We start from the raw sequence: 20,129 nt of genomic DNA, 5'->3' as shown, positions 1-20,129 counted from the left end.
AGATACTAGAGCATTTGGTTCAGAGCGCGATCATCCTCCACAATTATTTACAGCGCACAAAATGACTTTCGTTGTTGTTTAACAGGTTAGAAAGTACACGTTTCGTATGTTAACAGTGTATGCCGAGGCTGCCATGTCCTCCAGAAGCATTGAGCTGCTACGTGTGTCACGCCCTTTGACCCAATTACCTTACAATACAATACAATACAATTTATTTGTCACTTGAACCTCATAGAGGCTCAAGTGAAATGTTGTTTCTGCAGTCATACATACAAGAAAACAAAGACCCAAGACCCTTACGTGCAACCCGATATAAGAGGCGCAGATGCAATGCCTCGGGTTCACAGAAACTTTAGGGGACTTTCCAAAGCATAAAGGAAAGCGGAAGGAGGGGAACTAAAAGACGGATGGGCGGTGGGGGTTTGCGCTGCCTTTTGCTGGAACAAGTAGTGGTGGCTTGGGGCGAGAGAGCTTGTCATGGATAGCCCGGGCTGACCTCCCCGCCCACCCCCCTCCTGCCTCAGGCCGCTGCATGAGAACTACTTTCGTGCCCCCTCCACCCTAATGACGGGGAACTGTACTTTCCGAGACGTTTACACGTTGTTTAAACCTTAAACGGTGGACTTTCCCTTAAAAATAAACCGGCTTGAGCTGTGAGTCAGGCTTGCCCGGTAAAGCGAATGTATCCATCATGTGGAGCGAGTCATTTCCAGTCACGTGTATGGTTGATGGTTACTTTAATGACCGGATTGTTTTAAATATAAAAGTTTAAGTGTTGTGATTGCCAGCTATCGGGCGGTCCGGACACAGTTACTAAGCTGCACCCGACCTTGAGTAAACGCAACACTTCCCCTTTATAATCAGTTCGGGCGAAGCGGGGGTGACAAGAGGCTGTGCAGTGAGTGAGTGAGCTGAAGGATCGGTGGAGAATGGATACAGGGACAGCGCTAATGCCCCACTCTGCTCCCAACCTGGCGATGTCGCCTACACTGGACAAACCTTTTCAGTTGCAGCGCCTGGACATAAGCAAAAGCACCGCGGCACCAGAAGCTGCTTTTGGGTAAGTCATCGGAGAGATTACTCCACTTTATCGAGATTCCTCTCCGTCACCCGGCCAGTTTGGACATTAAGATCCTAATTTCGAATAAACCAAGCTCCTCATTATCCTGGATGGAGGACGCTGTCGGTGGAGGGGAGTACGGGAACAGCGGGAGAGATAGATCCGGGTGGAAATTCAGAAGTTCATAAGCTCATAAGTTATGATAGCACAATAGGGCCATTCGGCACATCGTCTATTCTGCCCTTCAATCAAGGCTGATCTATCTTTCCCTCGCACCCCCATTCTCCTGCATTCTCCCCATAATCCCTGACACCCTTACTAATCAATAATCTGTCAATCTAAAAAAATATCCATTGACTTGGTCTTCACAAACGTCTGTGGCAATGAATTTCACAGATTCACCACCCTCTGACTAAAGAAGTTCCTTATCTAATGTCGATGACTAGAGGGCATAGCTTTAAGTTGAGAGGGTTCTTTAGTTGACCAAAGAAACCCACAAAATGCTGGAGTAACTCAGTGGGCCAGGCAGCATCTCTGGAGAATATGGATAGGTGACATTTCGGGTCAGGTACCTTTTTCCTATTTAAAAAAAATCTCTTCTAGGTAGGGAAAAGGGACTGACTTGAAACGTCACCTGTGCATGTTCTCCATAAATGCTGCCTGACCCACTGAGTTCAGCATTTTGTGCCTTTTTTTGGGAGATGTACAAGGTGAGCATCAGCATTTACACAGCGTGGTGGGTGTCTGGAGCACACTGAAGGCAGAGAGGATTATGGCGTTTAAGATGCCCAATCTAAGTTACCCCCATTTTGCTTACGTTTGACTGATATCCCTCTAAACATCTCCCATCCACTAAAGAGAAGTTCTTAGAAATTTTACAGCAAACAAAATCATAATACACAAATTGTCATTGAAGATGCACCAGTGAGAGAGGCCTGCAAATCAGAAAACAGTTGGGCCATTTGTGAACAACATTAGTGAAAAAGATGTTACTAATATCAGAGCCCATGACAATGTTTAAACTTGTATATCTAGATTATATCTAGGTGCTGGCTCAAAGGGATGAATGGCCTACTCCTGCACCTATTGTCTAGTATTTTTCAAAGAAATTCATTTTTCAGGACATAGGCATTGCTGACAAAGCCAGCATTTATTGGCAATCGGCATTTGTTCTTGAAGGTGATGGTGCTTCATGAACTTACGGGCTAATTCAGAGGTCACTTAAGAGCCAACCACTGCACTTTGTCTAGAATCCCATACAGGTTCCCATACAGGTTAAAAACCAACAGCAGATTTCTTCCCTTGAAGAACATTATTGAACAAGATAAATGATACAATTTATTTGTTGTCATTTTAACCTCATTGAGGTTCAAACGAAATTTGGTTTCTGCAGTCATACACACAAGAAAAAGAACCAAGACACAACACAATTTACACAAACATCCATCACAGTGAATTTCCTCTTCTCTGTGATGGAAAGCAAAGTCTTATCTCTCCCCTGCACTCCTCATTCTCCTCCCGATGTCAGAGTCAAAGCCCCCGGCGGGCGATGGTAAGTAAGTCCCGCGGCCATTAAAGCAGCGCCGGGCGATGCAAGGCCGCGCTCCGGGTCTTGGTGTTGGAGCCACCGGCGTGCGCTAGCAAGTCCCGCGGCCATTTAAAGCCGCGCCGGGCGATGTAAGGTCCCACTCCAGGTAATTTTCAACCCCGCAACTCGGGCGGGAGAAGTCGCCGTTGCGGAAGCCCCGAAAAGCGGTCTCCCACCAGGGACCCGCGGGCTCCCGGTGTTACTGTCCACCAGACCTACGGTTGGAGCCTCCGAATCTCCGGGGTCGGGCCGCAGCAGCGCGCCACCACAGCTCCTCCCGCTCCGAACTCGGCCAGCTCCGCGATGGTAAGTAAGTCCGCAGCTCCGCGACTGGAGCCCCAGGTCGTTCCGGTTGGAGGCCGCTCCACGGTGCTAGGCCCCAACGACAACGGAGACCCGACAGAAAAGGTCGGGTTATCCATGCAGGGGAAAGATTTAAAAAGTTTCCCCACCCCCCGCCCCCACACGCATACCCAGCTAAAAAAAAAAGCACTTTAAACTACATTCAAACGAGACAAAAAATTTAAAAAAACGACAGACGGACTGCAGAGGCCGCTGTGACGCGAGTCGTGCCGCCCACCCATGATAATCCTGTCTCTAACCTAGTATCAGATATTTACCCGTTAGCGATTTCTAGGGTGGCACAGTGGTAGAGTTGGTAGAGTTGCTGTCTCACGGTACCAAAGACTTGGGTTAATCCTGAGCTTGGGTGCTGTCGGTGTAGAGTTTGCATGTTCTCTCTATGACTGTGGGATGTAGACATTTCCTTCTGCATCTCAAAAGACATGCAGGATGTAGGTTGGTCTTTGTAAATTACCCCTAGTGTTGGGAGTGGATGAGAAAGTGCGATATCATAGAACTAGTGTTAACAGGTGATCAATGGTCGGTGTGGATCCGGTGGGCCGTAGGGCTGTTTCCATGCTATATCTTTCAATCCAATTCAATTAAAGATGCTGATGCCTTTCAAGTGGAAATATTTGTCTTGTATGAGTGTAAAATAAGCCAAATGTGATCAATAATATATAATTCTAGTCTCTGACAAGCCTTCTTATAATGTAAGCCCTTCTCTGTTCGTTTTAATTTTAATATTTGTTTTTTTTGTAAAAGCTAATTTAACTTTTCATTTTATTTCCCATTTGAAAATGAACATTAAGCACTTTTGAGTATCTTATCTTTTTTCAGGCTCCCACATTCCATTCTTGAGATGTACCAGAAAGATTGCCTTTTAAATAATTTTGATTAAAGATTCTTTGTTTTCAACTCATTCAAAAGTTCGATATTATAGTTAAATTTTATTAATGGTTATAGTGGCATGTTAGGTTTAGTTTAGCGAAAACTTGGATAAAGTTATAAAGTAAATATGCTTTTTAAATTATTCTTAATTAAAAAAAAAATTATAATAGTTGTTGAGTTCGACAAGTGCTCATGGCAAAACCGACCGAACCTCAGTGCATATTACCTACTCTGCCAGTTAACACTTTTATGTGAATGGATAAAACCAAGGATGATCTAATTAACGATTCCATATCTACTTGGAGCTTATGAAAATAATTCAGGATTTTATGGCAGAATAATACCTCCTGCACATTTATTTGTAAAGACACATTAAAATGGAAGTAAAAGTGCTTTGTGGAGCAGTGTTATCAGTTTGTTGAAATGTATGCATGGAAATTGCAGACAATGTTTTTGAAGTTGTGATCGCACTGCACAGTATTTGTAACAAAGTTTTAATATTTTCACATGATATTCACTTTTTGCTACATTAACAAAAGAATGACGCCGATTTGAAGTTACTGTGTTTACATCTGTGCCTTGCAGTTCTCTGCTCCACTCCTGTCTCCTGCGCTGCACTAATCTTTGCGTTCCTGATAATCTTGTGACCGGGCCATCATAGCCGTTCTGTGAAGTAAAGTGACTTGCAAGAATGTCTTGATTAGAGTTTTCTGATGCTCTACTGACACTGCCCTGATGGCATCAGATGTTCATTAAATTATTAAAATAAAAAACATTAAACTACTATGAATAAATTGTACCCAGCACAGTGGTGCTGCTAATAGAGCTGCTGTCTTGCATTACCAGCAATATTGGTTCATTCCTGATACTGAATGCTGTCTGTGTGGAATTTGCAATGGAATTTGCAATTCTCCAGTGTGGCTGTGAATTTCCCACAGATGCTTCATAGAAACATAGAAACATAGAAATTAGGTGCAGGAGTAGGCCATTCGGCCCTTCGAGCCTGCACCGCCATTCAATATGATCATGGCTGATCATCCAACTCAGTATCCCGTACCTGCCTTCTCTCCATACCCCCTGATCCCCTTAGCCACAAGGGCCACATCTAACTCCCTCTTAAATATAGCCAATTAAGTGGCCTCAACTACCCTCTGTGGCAGAGAGTTCCAGAGATTCACCACTCTCTGCCTGAAAAAAGTTCTTCTCATCTCGGTTTTAAAGGATTTCCCCTTTATCCTTAAGCTGTGACCCCTTGTCCTGGACTTCCCTAACATCGGGAACAATCTTCCTGCATCTAGCCTGTCCAACCCCTTAAGAATTTTGTTCAGTTTCGCACCCATATCCCTGAAATATGCATTATGGCAGATTAATTGACCACTGTGCCCCTAATTTGCAGATCAGTGATAGAATATTTGTGGAGGATTGTGGGAGAGGTATGGGAAGAATAAAAAATCGGTTAGCTTGGGAATAATGTAAATATGGGTGTTTGATGGCTGATACACAAAAATGCTGGAGAAACTCAGCGGGTGCAGCAGCATCTATGGAGCGAAGGAAATGGGTTTGATGGCTGGAATGGACAGGGTGAGAGATGGGGAATATCACCTTTATTCTGTATCTGTACACTGCGGCTTGATTGTAAACATGTAGAATCTCTCCACTGACTGGATAGCACACAACAAAAACAACTTGTCATTGTATTTTGTTACACATGACAATTGAATTGAATAAATGTTATTAGCCAAATATGTATACATACAAGGAATTTGCCTCAGTGCTTTGCTTGCAACTAACAACACGATGTACGGTAAACAATTCAAAGTAAAACATTATAATTTAAACATGTGAAGAATTAAATAAAATACCCGACCAAAAGGAGGTTACAGACTTTTGGCTGTTGTGTAGAGCTACTGCTCATGGGGAAAAAAAGCTGTTTTTATGTCTGGCTGTGCAGCTTAGACCGTCCGGAGTCACCTTCCAGAGGGAAGTGCTTCAAAGAGTTTGTGGCCAGGGTGAGAGAGGTCAGAGATGATCTTACCCGCTTGCTTCCTGGCCCTTGCAGTATACAATTCATCGATGGGGGGAAGGTTGCTGCCAACAACCTTCTCGGTTGACCGAACGATGCGCTGCAGTCTCTGGATGTCGTGCTTGGCGGCTGAGCCAAACCAGACCATGATGGAGAAGGTGAGGACAGACTCTAAGATGGCAGTATAAAACTGGATCGCCATTGCCTGTGGCAGATTGTGTTTTTTCAGCTGCCGCAGGAAGTACATCCTCTGTTGAGCCTTTGACTGGTGGCCTCCCATTTAAGGTCCCTGGAGATGATGGTTCCAAGGAACTTAGATTACTCCACAGATGTGACTGTGGTGTTGTCGATGGTGAGTGGGGGGAGGGGAGGGAGAGCTCTCCTAATGTCTACAATCAATTCCACTGTCTTAAGATCATTGAGCTCCAAGTTGTTGCGATGGCACCAGGCCGCCAGCTGTGTCACTTTGTGTTAGTAACTTAACTAACTAAGAAGTGAACATAGTGTTGACTAACTACGGCTTTGTACAGCTATTGCATACTTTTATCTTTAATTAGCTGATGCTACAGCGAGCATGGAAAAATAAGAATTGTGAGGTGGGGCACTTGTGAGGTCAAATTCACAGTCTTTAAGAGGGTTCTGGGGCTGAAGCGATTTACAGAGATACAGAGCTGGGTTTCCCCACCGCCTAGAATGTCAAACTGGTTTTTCTCTGTTTCGTTTTGTGTCTGCTGGAGATTGTGTTTGATCCCAACTTTTCAACCTGCCCTTTTGTTTCTGTCACTTTATTTCCATTTCAGAACATTATTGATAAGAATCTCAGTCGCACTTAGAATTTAACTGCTTACATAATTCTATGAACATTGAGGGAACTGCAGGGCTGCCAACATTGGGTGAGAGTTGAGAGTGTGAAATTGTGAGCGTAGCGACCAAGGGTGGGAGGGGTGTTCCCCCTCCCATAGTAGGCCCTGGAGACGGCACCAACGCCCCCAATCACCCGGTCCGCTCCTGGCTCTGGGCCGGGGTTAAAACTCCATGGGGTGTGGATAGAGCAGTCGACGGACATACAGCCGCCGGAGGTGAGGGTGGGAGGTGTGTGCCGTGCCTCAGGGAGGAAGGGGGAGGGGAGTTGGTGTAGGTAGTTTGTTAGCCCTGCTTTAAACCAATCCCCTCTAGTGCTTGAATCACATATCCTGGGAAAAAGACAGTGCATTCACCTGATATTCCCCTCATGGTTTTTACTCGCCTCTAAAACAATTTTTGCCTTATTTTGAACTTTCAGCACCCGCAGATATTTGAGCGAGAGAAATTTTGTGATCAGCGTGAGAGCATGAGAATTTTGTGAAATGCGTGAGTCTCACGCTCAATGCGTGAGAGTTGGCAGTCCTGATAATAATGCAAACATTTTATGCAAGTTCCAATTGTTTGGACAAAAATCACTTATTACTGCTTTATAACAGTTAAGTTACTTTAAGACCATTTCAGAAATGCTGGCACTCAACAAACAATCAAATAACAAATTAAAGCAAACTAAAAAGAAATAACATGTTCCCTTTCCTGACTCGACCTCATAAGTACTTTAACGCTGTTAACAGAGCAAAGGGATATTAATCTCAAGAATCAAAATGGGGAAAGTGGGGGCAATTTTGCTTAAATGGTCATTCTAAGCCCATTGAGATCTTCATAGAGTCAGAGTTATACAACATGTACATGGCTGGCCCAATTTGTCCATAATGATCAAGTTGGCATTCTGCGTGCCCAGGGACTGGCTGCCGTTCCCAGATCAGCTCGCGTCCCAAGGACTGGCTGCAGTTCTCAGGTCAGCTCGCCTGCCCCAACCCTGCGAAAACTAATTGAAAAAAAACGTGGTTTTTCGGGTTAGGGACCGGATTCAGCCCGTGTGCCGTAGGTTGCCGAACCCTGTCCTAGATGTTTGGCCTCATTGTGGTCCCCCCATGTTTTACAACCGATTCACCTGGTTAGTTTTATCTCCGGCTGCTTCATGTTGTCGACGGCTGCACATCCAACCAAGAAAGAAGAGAAGAGAAGAGATGCAACGTCACTCACAGCCGCCAACCGACGCTCTTCCCCAGACCGCACAGATTGGTGTGATATGGCGCAAAAAGACAAACTGTGCAGGGACTGAAGACAGCGTGAGAATTCTGTCATCAGTGTGAGAATTGGCTGAAATGCGTGACTCTCACGCTCAAAGCATGAGAGTTGGCAGCCCTGTCTAAGGCCAGGATGTGACAACAGACGCACAGGGAGACACATACACAAAGGACGACACACACACAGGGAGACAGACAGACACACACACACACACAGGGAGACAGACAGACACACAAACACAGGGAGACAGACAGACACACACACGGGGAGACACACACACACACACACACAGAGACACAGACACACACACACAGAGACACACAGACACACACACACACACACACACACACACACGGGGAGACACACACACACACACACACACACACACACACACACACACACACGCACAGGGAGACACACAGAGACAAGCACATACACACAGGGAAAAACACACAGGGAGGCACACACACATACACACACACAAGGAGACACACACAGGGAAACACACACACACACTCTTTTTCCCCCCCGCCTCCATCCTCCCCCCCCTCTCTCTCAATCCCTTACTCCCCTCTCCTCCCCCTCCCCTCTTTCCTCCCCCTCCCGTTTTTTCCTCACGTTTCCTCTGTCTTTTCCCTCCCTTCCTTTCTTTTCCCTTACTAGATTCCCTCTTTCCCTGCCCGCCCATGGGGTGTCTGTTGGCCTCGATCCCTCCTTTGTTTTTGGCGGCGTTGGCGCTGCCATGTGAGTCTCTCTTTCCCCGGCCGGAGGGAGGGCATGGTTGGCGCGGCAGCTGGAAGCGCAACACTCGCAGCCGGCGCACAAAAGCGCTGATACCCGCTGCCCGGGACAGACGCACTTCCCAAATCCGTGCAGATCGCTGTCATGTGGCGCAAAGAGACAAACTGTGCAGGGACTGAAGACAGCGTGAGAATTCTGTCTTCAGCGTGAGGGCGTGAGAATTGGCTGAAATGTGTGAGTGTCACGCTCAAAGCGTGAGAGTTGGCAACCCTGAAACTGGTATCTACTGGAATTTAATTTTGAAAACTGGACATTTAAAAAAAAACGATTTAATTCACTAAACTAAAATGTGTAATCATGGTGTTTTTCTCTCTCGTTTCATACACTTTTATATAAAAATAAATGATATGAAAGGTTGTGGTAGAAAGTGCTGGACATCCAAGGTAAAACATAGAAGTCTGGAGAAATTAGGCATACTGTATGTGCTCAGATTGTGCAACAAAAAATTATCTCTGAGAGCCCAACTAAGTGAAGTTAAGGGCCCGTCCCACTTGCGTGTCCTTGGCACGCAAATTACGCGACTTCATGGTCGCATTGAGGCACACGGGCATCGTATGGCCGCACGAGGCCGGTCCCACTTATAAGCGCGGAGGGGTATGTAGTTGTGCACGACATCGCGCGGGGCTCCGAAATTTTTGTGCGCCAATGGCCTGTCGCGTAACTGACGGCCAAAGTGGGACAGGCCCAAGATCCTGGCGCGACGCAACGTCTCACCTCCAACAGCAGCAGAAGCAGGCAATCGATCGCCGAACTCGGCCTAGGGATCATGGCCGTTGCGGTCCGGATCCGCCCCCACTCCTACTTCTTTTCAGACTGAAGAAGGGTCTTGACCCGAAACGTCACCCATTGCTTCTCTCCAGAAATGCTGCCGGTCCCGCTGTGTTACTCCAGCTTTGTGTCTATCTTCAAATGACGTCACGCGCTCCAGACGGCTGTGCGTACACATGAAATCGCGCGCAACCTTCGCGTGACCATCGCGGTTCAACGCGACCACGAGGTCGCGTAATTTGCGTGCCAACGACACGTAAGTGGGACAGGCCCTTTAAACTATCCCTTGTTATTGGAGGAGGTTTAAATCTAAGTAACCATTTTGAAGGAATCTTGAATTGTAAGATTTTGGTTACCTCTGTAGATAATTGTGTCCGAATAAAGAGTATCAGATATGTACTTAAACCATTTGTGGGAATGAATTGCAAAGGTTCTTTGTGGCTTTTGAGGTGTTCATCATTTCCAAAGTGACTTCCTTTAAAATGGAGGTAATGTTTGTGGTTTATTCTGGACTACCAGATATAATGCTTGAATGAAATTATTAGCTAATACTTACTTAAAGGGCAGTTAAACATTATGTGTGGATGGTCTTGGAGAAAAATTACAAATTAAAATACTTTTCTAAATTGATCAGCAGTACCTGTTAGAAGATCAGTTATGTTTTTTCCATATAAAACAGCTTAGATTAACCAATTTGCATGTTATTTTATGGACAAATCTAAAGTTTATTTTGATCTGTAAAGGAATTTTCTTAATACTGCTACTGTAATATGATTTACATTGAAGCAATATTATCTATCTGTATTCCTGCAAATTGCCAATAATGCATTGCCAATAAAACTACTTGAACGGGAAAATAAATTCTGGAAAATGTTGCACCTATTATTGTGTTAGGTTTTTAAAATATGAATCAGGTCCCTAAATTGAATAAATTATGATCTCACCCATCATTGAATATTAAGCCAAGGTCACTGCAAAAAATAATGTATTCTCCAGCAGATATAAAGGAGATGTGGGACATTCTTACTGCCATAGATAATATGAGGGAACTGAAACTTTGTATAAAAATTGTTTGATAAATTGAGATTACCAAACATTCCATGAATTTCAAAAATTGGTCATAAAAAATCGTTAGTAAATTGCCAACCAGTGATACACAAATCTCATATTACCATCTTCAGTACGGCTATGAAAGCATGTCAAGTCACAGTCAAGAGAGAACAACAGGAAATGGAGTCAATCGTGTTAGAATTGTCACCAGGGAAGCATTATAAATATCTATCTTTGGCCAACCAAGCATGTGACTTGATCCTGCTTTAGAAAAATATGTGAGATTTACAGTCCTTACTTAATGCCTCACTTCTGCATAGTATGGATAGTATACCTCAGGTGTTGAAAGATTTTCAAGATGGGTATGATTTAAATCAGGAGAACTTTTCCAATTTTAAGTCATTTATTCTTCACTTTATAATTTTGAGCTGTACTATAAATATATTGGCAGATCTGCACTTATATTTAAACCCCAAGTCTACAGAAAACCGCATTAGTTCCGGTAATGCTGGTATTCTTGTTTAGTAATTATTAAAATATGTTGCTTTACCAGATATTTAATTCACTACATTACATACTGCATTATCAAGGACTGAAAGTGTTAGCACAGCAAGATCAACGGCAGAAGTTGGTCATTTCAGCCTAAAAAGTAACATTTATCATCCCACGATAATGGGAGGTTTTCTACCCCAGTTGCATCATCCTGCACTTCATAACCCTTCATTTTCTTATTTTCGAAATATCTACTAACTTCTATAACTATATAGCAGCCACAATCCTTTAGGATAGAGAATTCCAAGTGACATGACATAACTCCCTCACGTTAATAACATAATTATTTCATTTGCAAGCGACAGGCTTCCTTTTATGTAAGATTTCAAATTGGGCTTCTTGGGAAAACATGCTTTCCGTATCTACGCTGTAAAAAAAATCCCTTCGGTGGTTTATCTGTTTTAAGAAGATCACCAAAACTCTGGAGAATATATGACTAATAAGGAAAATTTCTTAATTCTTGAAATCAAGCCAGTGACTCGAGCCTTTATTTCAGTTCCCCTTCTTAATCCCACACCGACTGTCTGCCCTTGGTCTTCTCCACAGCCAGTACGAGGCTAAGCACAAGCTGGAAGAACATCATCACATAAAGGGCAGCACGGTATCGCAGCCGTAAAGTTGCACCCAGGTCCCAGTTTCAATCCTGACTACGGGTGCTGTCTGTGTGTGAACTTTGATTTCCTCCCACAGCACAAAGGAGGTTTACCAGAAAGATGCCTGGATTAGGGGATATCAGCAACAGGGAGATGTTGGACACACTTGAATTGTTTTCTCTGGAACGCTAGAGGTTGTGGGAGAACCTGGTAGAAGAATATAAAATGATGAGTAGATAGTCGGAACCTTTTTCCCAGGATGGATCAATGGGAAAATTAAATACAAGAGGGCGTAGTTTTGAAGTGAAAGGGACAAAGTTTCAAGGAGATGTGCAGGGAAAGTTTTCTTTACAAAGAGTGCGCCTGTTGGGGGTGGTAGTTGAGGCAGATAGGATAGTGGTATTTAAGAGACTTTGGGATAGGCACATAGATATGCAGGAAATGAGGGGATATGGATCAAACAGACAAGAGTGGGTCGGCACCTGAGTTTCTGGAGAGGTGTAAACTATTAAGGAACGTGGCAATATTCTCAAGCATGGAAGAAATGGTGCTAGGCAGCACAGCATGAGCTTTGATCAGCCTTCATAAGTTGCTTTATTGATGTCTAATTTAATGTAAACTCCTCTTCCCACTTCCCCATTTGAACCTGAATGGGAAGGAGAAGTGAAACTGTCATTATTCCATTGCTCATCGAAGGCTGATCATCGTGAGCTGTAAACTATTGTTGGGCATGATGTTTTCCAGAAAACCATGGTGACAACATAGAAACATAGAAATAGGTGCAGGAGCAGAACATTTGGCTCTTCATGGCTGATATCCAGAATCAGTACCCTGATCCTGCTTTCTCCCCATATCCCTTGATTCCGTTAGCCATAAGAGCACAAAGATGGATCTTAATTCCTCTTTCAGATGTTCAGTGGTGGTGACTCCCAATGCTTTATTTCTAACTGCTTTGAATGGCGGTTGAGTAATACTAACATGTTTGTCCCTGCTTATTTTACAAAAAATTACGATGACACACACAAATTATGTTGCAGTTCATGTCCACAATTAGAATGCTGTTTTCAGAAGATTCCTTTTGGAACGCCGCATATTTTGCTGATTGACTGACGAGATCTTCAGTATCAATGTCCATGCAAAACCAATTGACAAATTCACAGCCGCGGTCTGAATATTTCTAATCCCCAATTGTCCTCCAAGTTATTCCATAATCTTGCTTTGCAATTCCTCTAGTATCCTTACCCAGGGTTCCCACTTCATGCAATAACAATGGTTGTTGAATAAGTCATAGCGCCTGAGGCAAAGGGTTGATGGAGATCTTCATTCAGGTCGAAGGTTGACACAAAATGCTGGAGTAACACAGTGGGACAGGCAGCATCTCTGGAGAGAAGGAAACGCGCCCATTCCTTCTCTCCAGAGATGCTTTAATTTTACATCATGGCTCCTTTGTAAAGAGTTTCAACTGTTGCACTTTGCTTGGATACTCCAAACTCAATGTCACAGCTGTATTGGAACAGTTGGAGGCCTAGATCTGTATCCTTGACATTACCATTATGGGAATTGCTGACTTTGGTTTCAGAATGGCAAACAATGGTCAAAACTGAACATAACTAGTCGTCCCAGTAAGAATAAGCTATACCTTGCAAATATATATATATATATATGTATAATTACCAGTGGCCCCTTCTCATTATGAGTTTTTCAAATTTTTGAAACGCAAATACTAGCTTTTTCATTACTGCTGTATTTGACGTGACCAATCACACCAGAACTTGATAATTTGAACAACTGTAGGCTCAGCATGCAAATGATGTAATAATGCACCAATCAGGACTCGCACATTTCTTGCACATATTTGCAAATCTATCCTTCACTGATATGCTTCATGTTACTTCAACACTGGATGATGTGGTTCGGTACCGTGGAAGGTTTGCGCAGAAATCTGACGGCATTGATTGTTCTCTACAAATGTCCAGAATTGGGTAAATGTTGAGGTTTTTGTCTTTGTCTTTGTCTGCGGTCTGAAAGAAAAAAACACCCATCTCAGGTTTAAATATTGTCCCAAATTCTCAGTTTAACCCCCTCCCCCCCCCCCCCCCCCCCCCCCCCCCCCCCCCCCCCCCCCCGTGTCTCATCCAAATTGTCTAATTCCACCATACAGAACCAAACTGTCTAGCCTCTCCTGTGAGGATAAAACTCAGACCAATTTGTTCACATTGTATGAGGCACATCAAGTGCCACTACTTTGGCTTGCTGTACAGTGTAACACAGTAGGTAGAGGTCATGTGGTCTTCATTTCTACATTTAAAACATCTCGCTTCTATGAACTGACCTTCTTGTTTAGTTTGGTTTAGTGATACAGTGTGGAAACAGGCCCTTCGACCCATCGAGTCCATGCTGACCAGCGATTCCCGCACACTTACACTATTTTAAACACACTAAGGATAATTTACCAAGCCAAGGTAAGGTACCAAGCCAATTAGCCGACAAACCTGTATTTCTTATGGACTGTGAAATTAAACCGAAGATCCCGGAGAAAACCCATGTAGATCACAGGGATAACGTGCAAAATCCGTACAGACATCACCCATAGAACTCTGGTCTCTGGCGCTATAAGGCAGCAACACTACCGCCGTGCCGCCCTTGTGTTGAATGATTCCCATTACAATAGTAGCAGAGCATCCCGTCAAACTTGTTATCTGTGTTTTGAGCCTATCCCACTTGGGCATTATTTGCGCATCATTTACGCGTCATGATGCATGACGCAACATCATTTACGCATGACGTGTACGTGATGCGCGCATGGAGTGAGATGAGACGTGGTGGCGCGGGCAGTTGCGCGTGGTGCCCTAGGATTTTGAGATTCACAAAATCTTCACGCGCATGATGCGCAAATGACACCCAACTGGGACAGGCCCTTTACTCGTTCCCTATCAATCTAGACTCAGTGTTGGATTTCACAGCATTACATAGGGCACTTGTGGTATTTATTAACGTTCTGTGCCAGCAAAATCTCCTTTACGTCATTAGAGCTAATTTCCCTTTATGTAGATTTCTCACATACCTGTTCTAATGTTGGCTCTTGCACTGACAAGATATTAATGTCCATTAATTTGCACACAAATATATCCATCAACATGCCATCCAAGAATTTGTTGAAGTTTCAATGCCGCATTAGCATTTGGGAATGTTTAACTGTGTAAGCATGAATCATTTCTCCTGACCTCTCTGTGGTTGAAATTTGTGCTTATTGAGTTGAGATTGTATCGCAGCTTTTCTATTGGTTTGTTGAATGGAACATCAATCTCCCACAATGCTTACATGAGTCTGCCAAAAGTTAATCATAACTGGCTGTATATGGGGTCGTAGGATTTCTGTCTTATATTTGTATCTTAACCTCATTCTGAACATTTTTGTCCTGGCCTATTTCTTTATGTACATATGGAAGGGCTTATGAATTTGTCATCACTACTGAGTCATAATCATAGAGTCTAATGCCATGGATGCAGGTACTTTAGCCAAATTTACCCATGCCAGACAAGATGCATATCTATGCTAGTTCACCCATGTTTGATCCATATTCCTCTAAACCTTTTCGTTCCATGTACCTGTCCAAATGGGTTATAATATTACGTAGCTCAACCAAGTTGGCTTGTTACATTTATAAATCACCCTCTGTGTGAAAAAGTTGCCCTTGGGTTCTTATTAAATCTTTGCTCCCTCATCTTGTACCCATGCCTTGATACCCTAACCCTGGGAAAGACTGTATGCATTCACCCTATTTAATGTCCCACAGGATTTTGTACACATCTATAATGTCACTCCTTGGTCTCAAATGCCCCAAGGGATAAAGTTCTAGACTGCAAAATCTCTCCCTATAACTTAGTGCCTCAAGTCCTGGCCACATCCTCGTAAATCTTTTTTGAACCCTTTCTAGTTTAATGGCACCTTTCATGCTAAAACATGACTAAACGTGAGCACAATACTCCAGATACAAAACAAGATTGCGCCAAAGCCCAACTAGCATAGGGATGTTCGATGATTGGCATAGACTCGGTGGGCAGAAGGGCCTGTTTTCATGCTGTATCTCTAAACTAAACTTATGAGTAACTTGCAAATGGCCTCTGCAACCATTAATGTTCATGTGCATCTTAGAGAGCAGTTAGTCACATAACATATTGCACCTAGGAAACATTACTGCTCACAATCTACTGTATATTAGATGCACCACTATAAAACACACTAAATAAAACACCACTAGCAAACACAGTGAAAAATTGATGAAACATAATTTATTTTGGAAATTAAAGTAAAATTAAAGTATATTAAAATTTTAAATTTTAAATTAAATTAAAAATAAATAAAAAAATTTAAAAAATAGGGCGACATGGTGGAGCAGTGGTAGAGTTGCTGCTGTACAGCAAATGCAGCGCTGGAAAACTGGGTTCGATCCCGACTAAGGGGGCTGTCTGTATGGAGTTTGTACATTCACCCCGTGACCTGCGTGGGTTTTCTCCGAGATCTTTGTTTTTCTCCCACACTCCAGATGTACAGGTTTGTAGGTTAATTAGCTTGGTAAATGTGAAAATTGGCCCTAGTGTGTGGAGGATACTGTTAATATGCGGGGATTGCTGGTCGGCGTGGATTTGGTGGGCCGAAGGGCTTGTTTCCGCGCTGTATCATTAGACTAAACTAAAGTTGTTTGGAAAATAACTGAGAATAAATTAGTGTTTTGTTTAAACGTTGACCAGTTGCTGAACATATAGGCCTCAGTAAAGCTCATAATGCTGTGCTTAATCTGTGATTGTACACTATAAGAAGTTATATTGCATTCCACAATTTATTTCAGTAGTTGTGCCATGGAGTGAAACACAGTAACATCATTTCATGTTACCTTGGAAATGCAATCAGACAGTTAAGGACATGAATCACACTTGTGAGTCTTGACATGATTTCTGCATTAAATTATGTTATTAGAGCTTAGCTGGGAGTTGATGGCAGATGGGGGTGGGGGGGGGGGGGGGGCGGGATAGTGATGGAATGTTGATACATGCTGTCTAGGGAAAGACTTTTAGGATAACATGCTGTTCATAAAATGATGATAACTATGAGCCCATTGAGGTAAGGGAACTAGTTAGAAACATAGAAATTAGGTGCAGGAGTAGGCCATTCGGCCCTTCGAGCCTGCACCGCCATTCAATATGATCACGGCTGATCATCCAACTCAGTATCCCGTACCTGCCTTCTCTCCATACCCTCTGATTCCCTTAGCCACAAGGGCCACATCTAACTCCCTCTTAAATATAGCCAATGAACTGGCCTCAACTACCCTCTGTGGCAGAGAGTTCCAGAGAGTTAGCTCTTATCCTTTGCAGCTACCCCTCCCCCACCCTCCTGCTATCAAGTGATCTTTCCCAACCCAGGGGTTTCACATAGCTCGTTTTTGTGAGCTTTCCACTATTGGGACTTGATCGCCAGCATCCATATTTTCTTGCCTGATTGATGACTGCAGCTGTACGCCCCTGAGGGCACTCAATAACCCCTGACTCCTTCTCATTCCTGACCCAACCCCATTCTCATTCCTGACTGCCAATATCCTCCTTGCAGCCTTAAAAGCTCAGGTTCACCTCTTATTGCATTCTGAACCCATCCCAGGATCTGTTACTGATCTCCTAGAGCTGGGCTTATCAGCTATGGACGCTGATGTTTGCTGTATTCTGCCAAATGTAAAGTAGCTTGCAAACCTACAACAGACAGTGACCATTAATTACACCGTTTAAATACCCTATATTGTCTCGCCACTTGTTTCTATGTTACTGTTTTGATTTGCATTGTCCATCGTCCTTTATCTCTTTCCCCAACCGGGTCAGCCATTGCATCATAAACCTGTATATTTATATCTCAACCAGAGCATGAGAAGCAGAATAGATGTGTACCACTGATTATTCCTCTACTTACATTAAACATTTAACTTTTGCCGCATATCCCCAGCACAAATGGTAACAACGAATTCTTTGCACTCTTGTTAGTTAAAACAATACATTTAGACAAGCTACATTCTCTTTTTAGAAGATTAATGCGGCAACAAAACAATCTAACTATCAGGTGGATCTACTGGATGACTTATTTATTGGTGTGATCGCTTGCTGTTACATCCTTGTCACCAGTGTAAAGTGTGTGTAAGTTGTGGCACAGTCTTTAGGCTGAATATATATATTCATGCAGGAGGGACATGAACAGCTTGAACTGTGTGTATACACTGTAGTTTATTCAAGAGGTCAACGCAATGGAGCAGTGGTAGAGCTACTGCCCCACTGTGCAGGATTCCATCCTGACTACAGGTGCTGTCTGTGTGGAGTCTATAAATCTAGTACGAAAGGTGCAATTAAAATAGAAAGAGTTCAGAAAAGATTTACGAGGATGTTGTTAGGACTTGAGGGATTAAAGGGCCTGCCCCACTTGGCGATTTTGCCGGCGTCATATCAGTGTCGCCAAAAGATTTTGAACATTTCAAAATCCAGCGGCGACAAAAGAGTGGTTTCAACACTTGAAAAAACACCGCTCATCATAAGTCATCACGACACATCATACGTCATCATGCCGCGTCACAGCTGCATCATACGTTGTCACGCTGCATCATACGTCGTCACGCCACGTCATACGTCATCACGCCGCATATTTTTCGGTGACATAATACATCAGTCAATGATGCCGCAGTCACCGAAAAAATCGCTAAGTGGGACAGACCCTTAAGTTACAGGGAGAGTTTGGGCAGTCTAGAACTTTATTCCTTGAGGCATTTGAGACCTTGAGGCATTATAGAGGTGTACAAAATCCTGTGGGACATTAAATAGGGTGAATGCATACAGTCTATAGACAATAGACAATAGATGCAGGGTAGGCCATTCGGCCCTTTGTGCCAGCACCGCCATTCAATGTGATCACGGCCGATCATCCACAATCAGTACCCTGGTCCTGCCTTCTCCCCATATTCCCTGACTCCACTATCTTTAAGAACACTATCTAGCTCTCTCTTGAAAGTATCCAGAGAACCGGCCTTCACCTGAGGCAGAGAATTCCAGTCTATTTCCCAGGATTAGGGTATCAAGAACTAGCAGGCATAGGTATAAGGTGGGAGGACAAAGATTTAATAAGGACCCGAGGGCAACTTTTTCACACAGATGGTGATATATATATGGTACAAGCTACCAGAGGTTGAGCCACATAATATTTGGAGGAACAGTATCTTATATTTCGCTTGGGCAGCTTACAGCCCAGTGGTATGAATATTAATTTTTCTCACTTCAGGTAGCCCCGGCATTCCCTCTCTCTCTATCACTCCCCCATCCAAGTTGCACTAGCTTCTCATTTTCACCCTACAAACAGCTTACTTTCCTATTTTCTTTATCATCGTTACTATTTCGCATATCTTTCATTCATTGTTCTTTATCTCTCCACTTCACCATCTATATCTCTCATTTCCTTTATGATTAACCAGTCTGAAGAAGGGTCTCAACCCAAAACATCACCCATTCCTTCTCTCCAGAGATGCTGCCTGTCCCGCTGAGTTACTCCAGCTTTTTGTGTCTACCTTCGGTTTAAACCAGTATCTGCAGTTCCTTCTTACACATAATATTTAAAACTCATTTGGGACAGGTACATGGATAGGTACACCAATCACTACACTAGGACACTTAGTTTCCTGACCGTCAAGTTAATGTTATGGAGGAGGATGGTATTTAGTTTTTTTTATTTTGTCTCCTGCAGAGTATGTAATTGTTTTGTCATATACTTTAAGACAGGTACCATTATTGTGAGAAACAGCAGCTTTGAAAAATGAAAACTGGAATTTAATGTTAATTTGCTAAATTAAATTAAATTGAAGTGAAAAATGTCTGAATTAAAGATCGGAAATTTGATTGAAGAGTTTGAACATTGTCGTCAATAGAGAACAAGATGTTTATCTCACAAATAGGGAAAATTCTGCACATACAGTCTGCTGCCAATAATAATTGCTTGAATTTAGTTACGCTGGAGATTAACTTTGTCTTCTGAATCCATCCAGATTACCTAAGTTTTACAGTGCTACTGATTTTGTCCTTTGTGTTGTATGATTGACAAAAATATCCCAGTTAATAACCTCTGATATTAAACAATATCTTTTTGTTTAGGGGAGGCATCGCAAGAAAACCAAGTGAGCCATTCCAATTGGGACAAAATGGGACTGAGATAGGAGAGGAGGAGAATCTGACCTTCATCACAGACAGCATGAGCGTTACTACAGCTGATGAGGAGAAGCTACTCCTCTTGAACAGGAACACTGAATTGAGACGTATTAACCAAAAGGTA

General features: G+C 43.2%; 1 protein-coding gene across 1 annotated transcript in view; it reads left to right on the top strand.

The window, feature by feature from the left end:
- The first annotated feature begins 426 nt into the window (after positions 1 to 426).
- Positions 427 to 20,129, top strand: part of si:ch211-153b23.7 (TNFAIP3-interacting protein 1) — a 46,797-nt gene continuing 27,094 nt past the window's right edge. Inside the window, exons 1-2 of the mRNA XM_055643773.1 lie at positions 427 to 1,060; positions 19,952 to 20,126. Of these exons, the coding sequence (XP_055499748.1) occupies positions 930 to 1,060; positions 19,952 to 20,126 (306 nt within the window). The 5' untranslated portion in view covers positions 427 to 929. The remainder of the gene's footprint in view (positions 1,061 to 19,951; positions 20,127 to 20,129) is intronic.

The sequence above is a fragment of the Leucoraja erinacea genome, chromosome 12 (genome assembly GCF_028641065.1).
Source record: "Leucoraja erinacea ecotype New England chromosome 12, Leri_hhj_1, whole genome shotgun sequence".
Taxonomy (NCBI): domain Eukaryota; kingdom Metazoa; phylum Chordata; class Chondrichthyes; order Rajiformes; family Rajidae; genus Leucoraja; species Leucoraja erinaceus.
Note: the sequence above shows the minus strand (reverse complement) of the source record. Positions and strands in the feature narration are given on the sequence as shown.